Source organism: Podarcis erhardii (assembly GCF_964252035.2).
Source record: "Podarcis erhardii genome assembly, chromosome: 18".
NCBI classification, from domain to species: Eukaryota; Metazoa; Chordata; class Lepidosauria; order Squamata; family Lacertidae; genus Podarcis; species Podarcis erhardii.
The window spans coordinates 4,829,596-4,845,650 of record NC_138516.1 but is presented as its reverse complement, the minus strand read 5'-3'; the positions used below and the strand labels follow the sequence as shown (position 1 = coordinate 4,845,650).

Genomic DNA, 16,055 nt, shown 5'->3' with positions numbered 1-16,055 from the left:
ACAGTTTCTGACCCGTGGACCTAAGGCGACCCTCCTTCCTCCTCTCTTCGGTTCACCCCCCCTTCTCTTTTCATTGGCTGCACCCTGCGCCGCCCCTGAGTGCTTTTACATGACTGAAATGTGTCCTCAAATTGTGATTCCTCTTCCTTGCCGGAATGGAGAGGTGTTGAGGTGCTGGTGGCAGGAAAACCTCTGGGTTTTGTGGGTGGGTGGAATGTATCCAACTGCACAGAGTCCTAGCTGTTGCCACACCCACTTCTGATGCCCAGGCCACGCCCACAACATCAGCCTGTGCGCCCCCCCCCCCGAAGCTTGCCCAAGAGGGAATGCAGTTTTCGGCCTGAAAAGGGTGTCCCTGCTTCTGAGATAAACACCAGCAGGCATTTCCAGTCATCTTCAGCCTTAAAACAAGGCACCTCTCGTCATCATCTGTTTTAAGTGCAAGTATGCTTGCATCTCCAGACCGTTTATTTACATGCTGTCCACCAGCAAAGTCTTCTGGGTGGTGAGCCTTGGAATGGTGACATACCTTTCATAGAGTATAATGATGATGATGAATTATTTATTGAATTTATATACTGCCCTCTCCTGCAGGTCTCAGTGTGGTTCACAGAAAATATCACAATACAGTGGTGCCTCACAAGACGAAAAGGATCCGTTCCTCGAGTCCCTTCGTCTAGCGGTTTTTTCGTCTTGCGATGCAACCCTATTAGCGGCTTAGTGGCTTAGCGCTATTAGCGGCTTAGCGGCTATTAGCGGCAAAGCGGCTATTAGCGGCTTAGAAAAAGGGGGGGGGAGCAAAAAAGAATCACAAGACTCGCAAGACGTTTTCGTCTTGCGAAGCAAGCCCATAGGGAAATTCGTCTTGCGAAGCGCCTCGAAAACGAAAAACCCTTTCGTCCAGCGAGTTTTTCGTCTTGCGAGGCATTCATCTTGCGGGGTACCATTGTATATAAAATTAAATAAAAGACAGTAACTCAATAACACCCCCCACCCAAAGAGCCACATTTTAAAAGGGCATAGGATGTCACTCAGATTAACCAAAGGCCTGGTTAAAAAGGAACGTTTTTGCCTGGTGCCTAAAGGTGCATGATGAGCAAGCAAAATTCCCTGAGGAGAGCATTCCACAGACTGGGAGTCACTGCAGAGAAGGCCCCGTTCTCGTATTGCCACCTTCCGGACCTCTCAAGGGGGAGGTAAACAAAAGAGAATCTCAGGAGACCTGGGTCTGGGTAGGTTCATATGGAAAGAGGTGGTTTTTGAGGTATTGCAGTTCTGAGCCATTTAAGGCTTTATAGGTAAAAACCAGCACTTTGAACCAGAAATTAACTGGTAGCCAGTGCAGTCGGACCAGGATTTGGGCAATATTCTCAGACTGCCTTGCTCCGAGGAGCGACCTGGCCTGTGAATTCTGCACTAGCCGAAGTTTCCGAACAGAGGCAGCCCTGTTTATAACGCATTGAAGTAATCTATTCCATTAACCCCACTTAGAGCAGGCACAGTGATCTGTAATGGACGTAGCTAACTTAGGTTTGTTCATTTCCCTGGGTTGAACTTGTTTGGTTGCATCCCTGAGAGCAGTTCACAGGGGCCACCCTAGCTGTCAGGGCTTTGTGGTTAGGCAGTGGCAAAGAGAGAGAGAGAGAGAATGTTTATGTTTGGGCTTACTCTGCCACTTAAAACTCCCCCTCTCCTATTAGGAGTAAAACTCTGGGGCAAGCGTTTACCACAGGGTGACTTTCAGCAGAACCACTGGGGGGAGCCCCAAAACTGCTTCTGGATCTCCTGTGCAGCTTAAGGGCTGCCCACTTGGTCCTGGTGCTGAGAAGGTGCTGTTGTCCTTTTTTAGAAAAAGGCAGTGATAAAGGCAGCTATCGTTTGATAGCTGCGTGCTTATGCTTGGTTGAAGTCTGCGGCCGGAGGAAGAAAGGAACCGATAGGCTTTCTACACTAATGGAGTGGAACTCCAATATGGGCTGCCTCTCATTTGTTTCACCCTTGTTTCCATGCATGGCACGAGCACTCCAGAGGATTCGTTTTCTTTCTCTTTCTCTCTCTGCGCCCGCCCCCCCCCCGGCTTTGAAATATTTCTGCCTTGGCGCAGCAGCCAGAGATCATTATCCAGTGATGACTTTGTGCTCCGTTGACATTATCTATTATGCAGTTGTCACTTGCCTCGGCATCTGTGCTATCTGCTTCAGTTTAATGGGGATTGTTCAGCTTCCAAGTGAAGCCTCCTGCATATTTCCCCCCTGCCGCTCCCATTGTTCCAAGTGGATATTTTAAAGGGCTCTTTATTATGTAAGAGCCTGACACATTTTTCCTCTTAGACGGGTGCTCATAGGCTGGCTGGTGAAACCCTTTCTTCCTTTCCCGTTCCGCTGATTAAACGTTGCCCGAGTACCTTTTTGTCTTTTCTGACACGTAATTATTACATTTCTCCTCTCTCCCCCCACCCCAGAGCTCATATATTCACTTCTCTATAGGTCTCTGTCACTTCCTTTCCCTGCTCCCTCCATTTTATTTTTTCTCAGTCAGTCTTGCAAGTTCTCTGCCAGAGTTTCTAGAGGTGTGCAGGATCCTGGGTTTCCCCTTTTGCTTTTTCAGGGGCAAGGACTTTTCCTGATTTCCACATTCAAGGAATCCTCACTGCAGCAGCTCATATGCTGAAGGGTCTGCCGCAAATCTCCAGTGTGCCAGTAGCCTTTTTTGGTGGGCAACCAGCTCAACCAGTACGGGGGGGGGGGGCAGCCAAACCTTTTGAGGCTTCCCGCTCAGCCGCTGGGCCCCGTTTGCGTCTTAAAACAGGAATGGGACTGTTTCAGAACCTACTTAATGCTTTAACGACAAGCCGAAGCCTAGGAACAGAATAGTAGCTCTGTGTGTGTGTGTGTTTGTGTAGCCAGTTGCAAAATGATGGCTTTAAAGGGAGGTGTCTGTATTACTCAGGGCACCCCATGACCTATGTTCTGGGATGGAGTGGAAAGCACAACTCCACAGGCGGAGCATTTTAACCCAAAGCTTTCACCACTAGCCGACAGAACTGTTCAAAGATCTGCCCAGGGGCAGCCAATCAGTGCTCATGCGAGGGACTTTCTATGCTTAAACCAGGCTTCCTCAAACTTGGCCCTCCAGAGACTACAATTCCCATCATCCCTGACCACTGGTCCTGCTAGCTAGGGATCATGGGAGTTGTAGGCCAAAAACATCTGGAGGGCCGAGTTTGAGGAAGCCTGGCTTAAACTATTGGTAGTCAAAAAACCTTCCTCATCTACTGCACACAACCTAGCGCAGCCTCCCTGCTCTAAGACACAGCCAGCACACTCAGGTGACTTCATTCTGCTGGGGCTGGGGATGCAGAGTTCAGTAGCAGCCTGGCACACTGCCCTTACTGATCCTCTTGCTGGGGAAACTGGTCCGCCTCTGCAAGGATCCCTGGGGGTTTACCCTATACAGGCACTTTTTAACCTTAAAAAAGCTGGAGGATGACAGCTGGGGGCCTATGCAGTATTGTTGAGACGCCATACATTTTATGCTGTTCTATAAACTGTAGGAAACATTTGGGCATAAATACTTAGAGAAGTCCATAGTAGTGGTTGCTACCCTAAGCATATGGGTAAGATTAAATACCTTGTTTCATTTGGGCAGGTCTGCAACATATAATGCAGCTAAGGTCTAGAGGGTGGCAACACGAGAACGGGGCCTTCTCTGTAGTGGCTCCCCGTCTGTGGAATGCTCTCCCCAGGGAAGTTTGCCTGGCGCCTTCATTAGACACCTTTGGGCTCCAGGCGAAAATGTTCCTTTTTAACCTGGCCTTTGGTTGAGCTGATTTACACCCTATGCCCTTTTAAAATGTGTTTTTTTTGTGTGTGGGGGGAGGCTATTGGGTTGTTGTTTTTATTTTTATTATGCATTTTGTGGTTTTATATCTTGATTTAATTCTGTGAATCACCCTGAGACCCCCGGGTATAGGGTGATGTATAATTAAATAATTAACAACAACAACAACTTAATTAATTCTCAGTGAAGACTGCTGCGCAGCTTGCCTAAACCCATGCAGCCTCCCTTGAGATCGAAGATTCCGGGTTTTTTAACATATGATTTATTCATTGTAGAGGTCCAGGTCTTTAACTTTGCGTATGATTCTTGGGTGTTCAGCGTTACCTCCGGTTGCTAACAGAATCCGTTCCGGAGGTCCGGCTGCATCCCGAGGAATTTGCAACCAGAGGATCGCTTCTGTGCATGAGCGCTGCACAATTTAGCGCTTATGCGCATGACGCGTAGAGCGCTTCTGTATGCACGTGTGGCGAAACCCAGAAAAATACTTCCGGGTTTGCTGCGTTTGCACCCCGAAGTTTACGTATCCAGAGGGATACGTAAGCAGAGGTAAAGGTAAAGGGACCTCTGACCATTAGGTCCAGTCGTGGCCGACTCTGGGGTTGCGGTTGCGGCGCTCATCTCGCTTTATTGGCCGAGGGAGCCGGCGTACAGCTTCCAGGTCATGTGGCCAGCATGACTAAGCCGCGTCTGGTGAACCAGAGCAGCGCACGGAAACGCCGTTTACCTTCCTGCTGGAGTGGTACCTAGTTATCTACTTGCACTTTGAGGTGCTTTCGAACTGCTAGGTTGGCAGGAGCTGGGACTGAGCAACGGGAGCTCACCCCGTCATTGCGGGGATTCGAACCGCCGACCTTCTGATTGGCAAATCCTAGGCCCTGTGGTTTAACCCACAGCGCGGAGGTATGACCGTACAATTCACGTTTCTGCTAGAGTGCAACCTGTATTTTAAATACCCAACAGGGAGCGGGAGCGCCGGGAGCGGGAGCAGCACATCCAGGCCGTCCGGGAGCGGGACGAGAGGCAGAAGCTGCAGTGGGAGCGGGAGCGGCTGCAGTTCCAGCGGCAGCGTCTGGAGCGGGAGCGGATGCAGCGGGAGAGGCTGGAGCGGGAGCGCATGCACATTGAGCACGAGAGGAGGCGGGAGCAGGAGCGCATCCAGCGCGAGAGGGAGGAGCTGCGCCGGCAGCACGAGCAGCTGCGCTACGAGCAGGAGCGCCGCTCGGCTTTGAGGCGGCCGTACGACGCGGACGGGAGGTGAGGCGGCCGAGCTGCGCCTCGGGAAACTGTAGAGTTTGTGCTTCTTTCAAGATTGCAAGGCTGCTTCCCTGCAGCGAATTGCGAATACCCCGCTTTTTACCCAAATGCGGCAAAACGTGTCAATCGTTTGAGTCGTCCCCTTAAATTGAGGGTTGGGGTCCCCTCCTGGTCCTATGGGGGGCAGGGAGGGGGGCTGCTTGTGGTTGGGAAGCCCCGCAGGTACGGAGCCAGAATAGAAATCAATGACCCGATAAATAAAGACGTAAGGCTGAACTCCAGGCAGACTTGCTAAGATGTATAAGACTGAATCAGGTAAGTAGTGGAGATGCAGTGAGACTACGGGAACACTCTTTCGTATGTGGTGGACCGGAAAAAGGGTATTGGGGGGGGGGGAACCAACAAACACCCAGAGTCCTTTTTGTTGGGGATAATTTAGATGGAAATACCCAGGTGTCAAAAAAGGTTATTTATGTAGGCAACAACTGTGGCCCATGTTCTGTTAGCCCAAAAATGGAAAGCGAACGAGGTCCCAGCCAAAGAAGATTGGCAACTTAAGTTGACGGAATATGCGTCACTCGTTTTCCATTTTTGGCCAACAAAACATCTTAAAACTGTTGGACTAGGCGCAGCTGGCAGACCTAACTTACAGAATAAGAGAACAAGAAGAACGTATGTTTAAGATTGGGAAATGTTTATTGAATATATGGGGAATAATTGTGTATGCTTGACAATGCGGGCAGCATTAAGATAAACTCAACAGTGTAAATAAGTTTCGATGGAAGTAACAATGGAATACTGAATGGTTTAGTTTATATAAAATATGCAGGGATTTATGCTATGTAAAATGAACCACAGAAAGATAAGAAGGGTAGTCATTGATATTTTAAGGATGTCCAAATGAATATTCTAAATTGTAAAACGCAAAATCTAATATAAATATAAATTATATTCAATAAAGAGAAAGATCCAAGACTGAAGCCAAGCCGCACGGCTGGTGCTAGTCTTGCTGCTTTCCAAAGGAGTCAGCCTGACTTAAGTACAGCTCAAAGAACTCTTTGCCAGGCTGATTTTTTTATCCTACCTCACCCCTGCCACGTTCCTTCCCGGGGAGATTGGCAGCAGAAAGAAAAGTCCTGGGAAAGCCATTGCTAGTATAAAACCATTATAGTGGTGCCCCGCAAGACGAATGCCTCGCAAGATGGAAAACCCGCTAGACGAAAGGGTTTTCCGTTTTGGAGGCGCTTCGCAAAACGAATTTCCCTATGGGGTTGCTTCGCAAGACGAAAATGTCTTGCGAGTTCCTGCGGGTTTTTTCCCCTCCCCCCCCTTTTCCTAAGCCGCTAAGCCGCTTATCAGCTGATCCGCTAAAAGCCGCTAAAAGCCGCTAATAGCGCTAATCCGCTAAGCCGTCAATGGGCTTGCTTCGCAAGACGAAAAAACTGCTAGACGAAGAGACTCGGGGAACGGATTAATTTCGTCTTGCGAGGCACCACTGTATCAGTTTGTGCTGGAGATGTGCCCAGTTGCTTACAGACACCTATGCACCCATCCTCTGTTTTAGGAGGAGGAGATTAAAAAGCGCTTCAGGAATTGGATTTTACTGGATTTTTACTTTTTTTAAAAAATAAATAAATCTTATTTATGATATCTTTGCGATGGATTATGTCTTGAAAAGCGGGGTATTTTTTTATCCAGTTTTGGAATGATAAGGTGTAGGATGCAATTCATCCACATGTTCTATTAGCAACAGTGTGATGATAATATTTTTTTATTGACTTTTCTTGTTTTCTGCCTCTTCGTGTCTCTTAATATGGTTCTTTTTCATATGGATTTTTTTAAAAAATAAAATCTAAATATTCTTACGCCACCCTTTAATTTCAGGTTTGCAGGATTGCTGAGGGTTTTTTTAAAAAAATTAAAAAAATAATTTTAAAAAATACAGTGGTGCCTCGCAAGACGAAATTAATCCGTTCCGCGAGTCTCTTCGTCTAGCGGTTTTTTCGTCTTGCGAAGCAAGCCCATTGACGGCTTAGCAGATTAGCGCTATTAGCGGCTTTTAGCAGCTTAGCAGATAAGCAGATAAGCGGCTTAGCGGCTTAGAAAAAGGGGGGGGGGAGGAAAAAAAACCCGCAGGAACTCGCAAGACATTTTCGTCTTGCGAAGCAACCCCATAGGGAAATTCGTTTTGCGAACCGCCTCCTTAACGGAAAACTCTTTCGTCTAGCGGGTTTTCCGTCTTGCGAGGCATTCGTCTTGCGGGGCAGCACTGTACCAGTGAAAAAAAGAGTGCCAGTAAAAGCAGCCTAAAAAAACAACAACTCAGAGCTGCCATTTCAAGAACTATGGGAGGAGCAGAAGTTCTCTTCCTGGTGCTGGAGGGGTAACGACCATCGGCAGGCCAGCTTCTCTGGATGGGGGTGACGGAGTCAAGGAGTTGCTGAATCTCTTTCCCCTGCAGGCGGGACGACTCGTATTGGCCTGAAGCAAAGCGGGTGGCCCTGGAGGATGGGTACCACTCTGACTTCAGCCGACCGGATCGCTTCCACGGCTTTGACCACAGAGACCGCAGCCGGTACCAGGACCACTCGGTGGACAGGTAGCGAAGTCTTCCCTCCTGTGTCTTGCATTGTCAGAAACCCAAGGCCACGCAGGGCCGGCCAGGTCAGGCTGGTGGCTCACCCAGACCAGCTCCCTGTTCTCACAGTGGCTGACCAGATGCCTATGTAATAATAATAATTTATACCTCGCCCATCTGGCTGGGTTTCCCCAGCCACTGGGCGGCTCCCAACAGAATATTGAAAACACAATAAAACATCAAACATTAAAAACTTCCCTAAACAGGGCTGCCTTCAAACGTCTTCTGAAAGTCAGATGTTGGTTTATTTCCTTGACATCTGGCGGGAGCAGGCGCCACTACTGAGAAGGCCCTCTGCCTGGTTCCCTGTACTCTCGCGTCTCACAGGGAGGGAAGTTGTGGGGGTCTGCAAGCAGGGCCCGGGTGCAAGAGCGCCCTCTCCTGTGGCTTCCAGTGTATTCAAAAGTGTTTACTTCCTCTGACCATGGGAATAATTATACGGCTCATTGTGGTTCAAATGAGCAATGGAAACTTTTCGTGCTCTTCTTCCTCACTCATAGGCAGCTCTTTAAGGAAGTGTGCATAGTTTAGTTGACAGAGCAGGAACTCCCCAGTTCCAGCCCTGGCACCTGCATGTAGGAGTGGGAGAGAGACCCTTGTCTGAAACCCTGGAGAGCCAGTGCCAGTCAGGGAAGACAGTGCTGAACTAGATGGGCCAAAGATCTGTCTCTGTTTAAGGCCCTTTCCTGTCTTCCCTTTTAAGCCAACCCTTCATTCAGAACTAGAATGTTTTTAGAGTTCCAGGCCCAATCCCTATCATCAGCCGATGATGGGAAAGACCACTTTCTGCTCGAAATCCTGGAGACCTGCTGTCAGTCAGAGGAAGCAGTACTGAGCCAGGCAGATGAAGTGTCTGACTTCCTCTGCTCCTAGGCCACTTTGGGTTTTGGCTATTTCACAGTTCACCCAAAAACATTAAGTGCAAAGGTGACGTTTTGGCGTTTGAAGACAAGCATGCTGTACTGGTATACTGACCTCAGAACCCCAAACGGTTCAGTTTCTTGCCTTGTAATGTGTGGAACGACCTTGAGTCACCATGCACATGGCAGATAGCAGACCAGTTAAGAGCTGCCAAGTTGGTTTCTCCTGGCCATGACCTGTCAGAAGTTGAGAAGATGCCGGTGGTCATCGTAATTTCCTATTGATTAATCCCAAAGTAACAAGATGCACTCCTGCCAACCTAGCAGTTCGAAAGCACGTCAAAGTACAAGTAGATAAATAGGTACCGCTCCGGCGGGAAGGTAAATGGTGTTTCCATGCGCTGCTCTGGTTCGCCCAAAGCGGCTTAGACCCGGAAGCTGTACGCTGGCTCCCTCAGCCAATAAAGTGAGATGAGTGCCGCAACCCCAGAGTCGGCCACGACTGGACCTAGTGGTCAGGGGTCCCTTTACCTTTAACAAGATGCACAGCAGCGGAATTTAGGAATCTAGGGAACTGTCCCTGACTGAGTCAGACCATGGTCCATGCATCTCAATACTGTATGCGCTGACTGCCAGCAGCTCTCCAGGGTTTCCCGGCCCACCTTGGGAATCGAACCAGGGCAACTGCATGCAAACCAGTGGTTCTACCACTGGGTTGCAGCCTGTCCCCTGCTTGTTTCCAAAACGTACCCACCTGTGTGCATTAACACGGATTTTCTCTTCCCTCCCGACCAGGAGAGAAAGTTCAAGAACTGTGCCAGATCGGGATGGACAGGTATGCCCATGCGAAGCAGTATTGTTATAAAAAAATGCTTTGATGTCCAAAAAGCTTGCACAATGGTTTATGGTCTTACGGTATGGGTTGGGAATTCCCAGGCTGAGGCAGTGCCACAAGCAATTTAATTCAGGCAAAGGCTGCAGCAAGCGGGAGACACGTACCATATCTTTTGCTCTATAAGACTCACTTTTTCCCTCCTAAAAAGTAAGGGGAAATGTGTGTGCGTCTTATGGAGCGAATGCAGGCTGCGCAGCTATCCTAGAAGCCAGAACAGCAAGAGGGATCACTGCTTTTGCTGCGCAGCGATCCCTCTTGCTGTTCTGGCTTCTGAGATTCAGAATATTTTTTTCTTGTTTTCCTCCTCCAAAAACTAGGTGCGTCTTGTGGTCTGGTGCGTCTTACAGAGCGAAAAATACAGTAGCCACAGAGAGCTAACTGTCGCACCTCTGCATGATTCCTGCTCTGGCACTGCCTCACTCCATGCAACAGGAGTGTTTGTAATTCTCACACATGTGAACATCGTTGGGATCATTTCAGTCAATTTGTTTCTGGGGTGGGATCCTTGGAAAGCAGATAATCCTGACAGAGTCTGAGAATAAATCCCGTCAGGAATTCCTGTGAAGTGTAACTCCACATTCTCGTTGACAGCCTCGGCTGTCAGAGATTTGGGGATCCTGGTCAAGAAAGGCGATTTGGATTCTTGGAAAGAGAAACAGATTACAAGTAAAACAAAGGGACTGCCTGCTGCTCCGTGAGAGCTTTTGCGTGTCTTGCTGCGTAGGGACAGATTAAGAAGAACTGTTCTTGAGTCATGTTTTCCAGGCATGAGCGCTTCCTGTTGGCTGCACCACCAAATACCTGGAAAATCAGACTCAAAACATCAGCCTGATAGCCATAAGAGACAGGCACTAACATTTTACTTGTGTCTCTTCAGCGATTCCCACTGCTGAAGAGGCAAGTCTTTTAAAACAAGAACCAAAAACAGCCCAAACCTGAATAATGGTCTGTTCTCTTGGCAATGGAGTGAACTGTTCGTAACAGAGAGCGCGCGAACCTCTGGCTTCATGTGTTCTTGAAGAACAACATTTATTTCGAATACTTTTTATCTCTGATTTTTCCAGCTAAAAAAATTGCTCTGGCCGGTTTGCAGCCACAATATGAAAAAGCAGCAATAATTAAAAGCAGTAAGAACATGGCATTATAAATATATGGCATTATAAATATGCTGCAACATGGCATTATAAATATGCTGCAAAAATATGCTGGAAGTGTGGCAGGCCAAACAAGAGTGGCATGTGATTTGTCTCAATTTGCACATGAGAAGCAAAACCAGGTTGACTATTGCTCACACCTTGGGCGAGCCAGGGTCTCAGATCCCTTTATCCGGATCCCAACCACAAAATTCTCATCGGCTGCTTCAGCACCACGGACTCTCTTTCATGTCCTTCATTGCTTGATTGCTGAAGCGTCATCTCGGGTTTGCGGAGGAGCCATCATGGACAAGGCAGAGAAAGGGGGATTAAAGCTGAAAGGCCAATAGGGGAAGCTCCTGGGCGCTGTAGGAAGATCCACTGCAGCCTTCCCAATATGTACAAGAAAACCCCACTGGTGCATCTCTGTCCTTGTAGTAAGGTGGTGGTGCGCTCTCTGAGCCATTGTGGTGACCAGGCTAGGGCAAGGAGGGTTCACCCGTGGCCTATAGGCTGGAGCTGTCCACCCTGTCAGCATCGCCCTTGAGCCAGTGTCACCAACTGGACTCATCCACTTCAGCCCCGACTGGGCTAGGTGAGCTGGGTAGCACTTCCAGAGACCACCTTCTGCACAGGAGCAGGTCAAAGTGCTGTGGACTCACAGCTTAGAGTTGTGAGCACCGGATTCACTCCCACAATACAGTCGTCGCACAGCAGAGTATAGCAGAGTCTAGCAGTGTATAAACGACTCGGAGAGCAGCTCTGTAGAATATCTTCTTTTATTCTATAACTACAACTATAATACAAAACTATATACAGAGCTAAATAGGTCTAAGCATAAATGAACGCTGCACTGAGTGTCTGCAGCTGCTCTTAGCAGCAACCTTATCTCTACACACGATCTCTAACACTCAGTCTCTCTCTCCGACACACTGACTGACTGACTGACTGACTGACTGACTTGGTGCTGGAGCTGAATAAGTAGAAAGCAGAACACTGCTCCTCCTCTCTGGAGAATCAGCAGACTCGTCAGGAGATTCTTGGATATGGGAGGGGTGAAATCTCCTCACCCCCCCCAAAAAACATTTTTTTGCAGATGCTAATGCCTTGTGCTTTACTCCAACTGTGTGGGCTTGCCTTTTCAGCACTACTCTGACGAGCGGCACGGAGGGCCTGACCGCCACTCGCGGGACAGCTGGGGAAGTTACGGGTCGGAGAGGAGGCTCAGCAAAGGGCGAGGGTTGCCTCCACCATCCCGGTGAGTGTCCGTAAAGCAGAGCTGTCGCACGCCGGTGCCGTGTTAGAAACTCGGATATAGAAGCCGGGCACCAGGTGGCGCCTTAAACCTAGGTTGCAGTCACCACAACAGAATATCTATTCGCCAGGGGATTGGACTGGATGTCCCTGGGGGTCCCTTCCTTCAGTGCTACAATTCTGCGATTCTATTGCCTCAACTGCACTGCTTGCTATAATAATAATAATAATAATAATAATAATAATAATAATAATAATAATAATAATATATTATTTATACCCTGCTCATCTGGCTGGGTTTTCCCAGCCACTCTGGGCGGCTTCTAACCAAATATTGAAAACAATAAAGCGCCAGACATTAAAAACTTCCCTAAACAGGGCTGCCTTCAGTTGTCTTTTAAAAGTAAAATAGTTGTTTGTTGCCTTGACATCTGGTGGGAGGGCGTTCCACAGGGCAGGCGCCACTATCGAGAAGGGCCTCTGCCTGGTTCCCTGTAACCGCACTTCTCGCAGCGAGGGAACCGCCAGAAGGCCCTCGGCGCTGGACCTCAGTGTCTGGTCCCAGAAGGAGAAACACACACAATGGAAATGGTATTAACTGTGGACTAAACAGTGCTTTGTGAGTTCTGTTTCGGGTGCCTGTGGAAAGCCTGCAGCACAGTCAAATATATCTGTACTCAGCCATTCACTTAATTTTCCTTGATGCGATGATGGAGGTCTGTGTGTGAGTCAGCCAGGCTTGACAGAGCTGTCAGTTGCCCATAAATCTCCATGTAGTTGGGGCTGCAGTTGGACACCCGCACTAGTAGTAAAATGCGCTTGGCACCTGGGGAATTTTGAAGGCTGCTAGTGTGCTGGGAAGTGGTGTGTGAATTCTCGTGTGCTTGGGCAGCACAGAACAGGCAACCTTGGTTTTCTAGCCCTCAGTAAGCCAGAAAAATCCAAGCAGTGTCTCGATGGTAGAGAACTGGGGTCTGAGGGCACAGGAGTGGTACTGCTAGCCAGCAGGAGATGTTTCTGGGAAGCCAACAAGTCATTGGAGGGAGACACAATGGCTCCCCTTTTGCTTTATCCCCAGCGCTTGCTACTCGGAGGTAGACTTCCTCTGAATGTGGAGGCCATATTTTGCCACCTTGGCAAACTGCCGCCTGTTTAAAATTGGATTTCACTAAACCGTTTTAAATCTTAAGGCTGCCCTCTGTCCACACCCGAAGATCACCAGTGGAGGTCTTCTTATGTTCTGTCATAAGGGAGCTGGACTTCCTCTTTGAGGCCCCCCCTCCAGAGGTGACCTAAGTACAGTGGTGCCTCGCAAGACGAAAATAATCTGTTCCGTGAGTCTCTTCGTCTAGCGGTTTTTTCGTCTTGCGAAGCAACCCTCTTAGCGGATTAGCGCTATTAGCAGCTTAGCAGCTATTAAAGGCTTAGCGGCTTAGCGGCTAAGAGGCTATTAGTGGCTTAGCGGCTTAGAAAAAGGGGGGGGGAGCGAAAAAAATCGCAAGACGTTTTCGTCTTGCGAAGAAAGCCCATAGGGAAATTCGTCTTGTGAAGCGCATTGAAAAACGGAAAACCCTTTCGTCTAGCGGGTTTTTCGTTTTGCGAGGCATTCGTCTTGCGGGGCACCACTGTAGACTGTCAAGGCAAGTCGTATTTACGAGGAAATGTCACTAGCTTCCTTCCATGCTTGCTAACGGCACTCTTCTCTCTTTTGGGTGGGCGGCTCCCTCATCCAGAGACGGGCGCGACTGGGGAGATCACAGCCGCAAACTTGAAGGTCACCAAGACCGTTCCTGGCAGGGCAGTGTGGAAGAAGGAATCATCGGCCGGGAGCATGAAAGGTGGCAAGGTAAAAAAAAAAAATCGAAACAAACTTTGCAGGGCGCTCCCCTCTCTACCTTCGAAATGTTTTGTTTCCAACAAGCACAGTTTAGCGGTGCATTTCAGAACCAAGGGCAAGGGTGGCACAGTCAGGGGAGCGAAGCGTTCCCTGGTGGGTTTCCCACTTCCTGAGGTTCAGCATGTCTGATTCAGGCCTGTAATTGAAAAAAAGTTAATTGTAACAAGCCCCATTTGTAGGCATGCTGCTAATGGCCCCTAAGAGCTTAGGGCTGGAGTTGGGTGGTGACGTGTGTGGAGCAAAAACTTAAACACACTGCAGCGTTCCCCAAAAATAGACCAGAGGCAGTTGTACTTCATCCAACAGAGTTTTACTACTGCTGAAGGCAAATGAGCATAGTGGTCACAAATCCAATACATTCAGGATTGGCACAGTCCATAAGAAACTCATTTGCAGCAGACTTACCTTAAATTTAACTTACAGCTTATATAAACCTTAACGCTACATACAGAACAGAACACTGCACCAGAACAAAGAGATAGAAAGAGAAAATGAGAAACCCAGGCTCCTCCAGCCCTGACTATTATAGTCAGCATGACCTTGACAGAAAGGATAACAGAACCAGTTTCAACCAGCTGTACTCGGCTTCCCAGACGGAATAACCCAGACAAGAACTTCCTGCCTGTTTCTTTCACGTAGAAAGAAACCACCTAGAACACTCTTGAGTTAAGCAGAATAGGAAAGATCTCTACACATCAGCTCAATACTTTCTGTACTAAGAAATGCAAAGTGACAGGTGGGTGACCTCCTTTCTAAATGCACAGAAGAGGCCCCAGGTTTAAAGGGCAGGCAGCTGGTGATGAAAGACTCCCTGAGAGAGACCCTGGTCATCTGCTGGCCATCAGAGTCAGGCCACACGAGGCTAAATGGACAAATTAATCAACATAGGGCAGCTTCCTGCATTCTCTTGGAGACGAAAGGAGACTGACCACAGGTGCCATAAGAGGGCTTTATGAGCCAAACCTTGAACTGTGTGCAGGTCAGCCGGAAAGCCAGTGTGCAGAGAGCTTGAATACCAGAGCATCATCCTGGTTAGACTAGGGAAGATTAGGGTTTGACTCCTTCCTCAGCCATAAAGCACACTGAGCGATCTTGGGCCTGTCGCCGTTTCATAGCGTAACCTAAGCACGAGAACCACAAATGCTGCCTTGGGGGTATAGAAAAGCACAAATAAATGAAACATGGCAACGCAATCCTAACCATGCCTACCCAGAAGTAAGTCCTACTGAATTCAGGGTAAGGGTAAGGGTGGTTGGGACTGCAGGCATTTGTTGAAAAAATTAAACAATACAATAATTCCTTAGTGACTTGTTCCCTCCCGCCTCCCTGCCCCATTCTTTTCATTTCTTAGCTGGTGAGAGGAGTGCCCCTGCTCAGACAGGGCCTGGCCATGTGATAAACAGAGGAGGAATGTCGGGGTAAGAGTTACCTGAAAGGGTTTTGCTGCTCCCCGCCCTGCAAAAACCCCACATTACTTCTGCCGAGAAAGCTTGAAGGGGCTTTGGATTGCGGTTGAAATATTTTAAGTGACAGTTGTTCTCTTTGTTAGGTAATAGATAGGTTTGTGTGCACATGCAAAAGACTTTGGGGTGGGTGACGATGACCCAGTGGCCTATTAGCATGCATGCTTGGTCAGGAAAAATGTATGGATTAAGAAACTTGGAGGCCATGATTTTAAAGACTGCCCTTTAAGCAGTGGAATGGGGGGTTCTTGGGTTGTTTTTATTTTTATTATGTAGTCTGTGTTTTTTATACATATTGGAATTTTATGTTGTGAACCGACCTGAGATCTGCGGGTATTGGGCGGTATACAAATTTAATAAAGAAATAAAATTAATTAAGGAGGGTGCAGGGTGTTGCACTGAGCCCTTGAGCAGGAAGTCAACTTTCTGCTTCTTGTCCTCAGGCCCGGAGGGTTCGTGCAAGGTGCCGCCCCAGCTCCCGTGGCACCGGGAGCCAGTCTGCCAAGCAGTTTTGCCAGCCCAGATAGAACAAGCCGCCCCAGCGACCCTCGATTCCCCCGGCGCTATTGAGGACTTTTTGCTTCTTCGCCACGACGCAGCAACTGCATCGAGTTTTGTTTCCTGGTCATCGCCTTGAACTTTTGCCAACTGAAACGAAACCACAGCACCCTATCATAAAGCTTGCGTATGACGTGAACTCAAGTGTGTGTTGTTGCCCCCCCACCCCCCAGCCCAATGTGTTCTTAGCGGGACACCACTCAGTTGTTTCGGAGGAAACATTCCATTTTCCATGAACAATAAATCTGTATTGCACTTGTGAA

The 16,055-nt window shown here is 48.5% G+C and overlaps 1 protein-coding gene across 3 annotated transcripts in view; it reads left to right on the top strand.

Annotated features, from left to right (window-relative positions):
- Positions 1–16,055, top strand: part of LOC309332838 (scaffold attachment factor B2-like) — a 35,822-nt gene extending 19,767 nt beyond the window's left edge. For all 3 annotated transcript variants that reach the window (XM_081846075.1, XM_081846074.1, XM_081846076.1), the window contains 7 exons: positions 4,801–5,094; positions 7,556–7,693; positions 9,388–9,427; positions 11,766–11,878; positions 13,608–13,720; positions 15,123–15,189; positions 15,678–16,055. In XM_081846075.1, the coding sequence (XP_081702201.1) occupies positions 4,801–5,094; positions 7,556–7,693; positions 9,388–9,427; positions 11,766–11,878; positions 13,608–13,720; positions 15,123–15,189; positions 15,678–15,804 (892 nt within the window). In that variant the 3' untranslated portion in view covers positions 15,805–16,055. The remainder of the gene's footprint in view (positions 1–4,800; positions 5,095–7,555; positions 7,694–9,387; positions 9,428–11,765; positions 11,879–13,607; positions 13,721–15,122; positions 15,190–15,677) is intronic.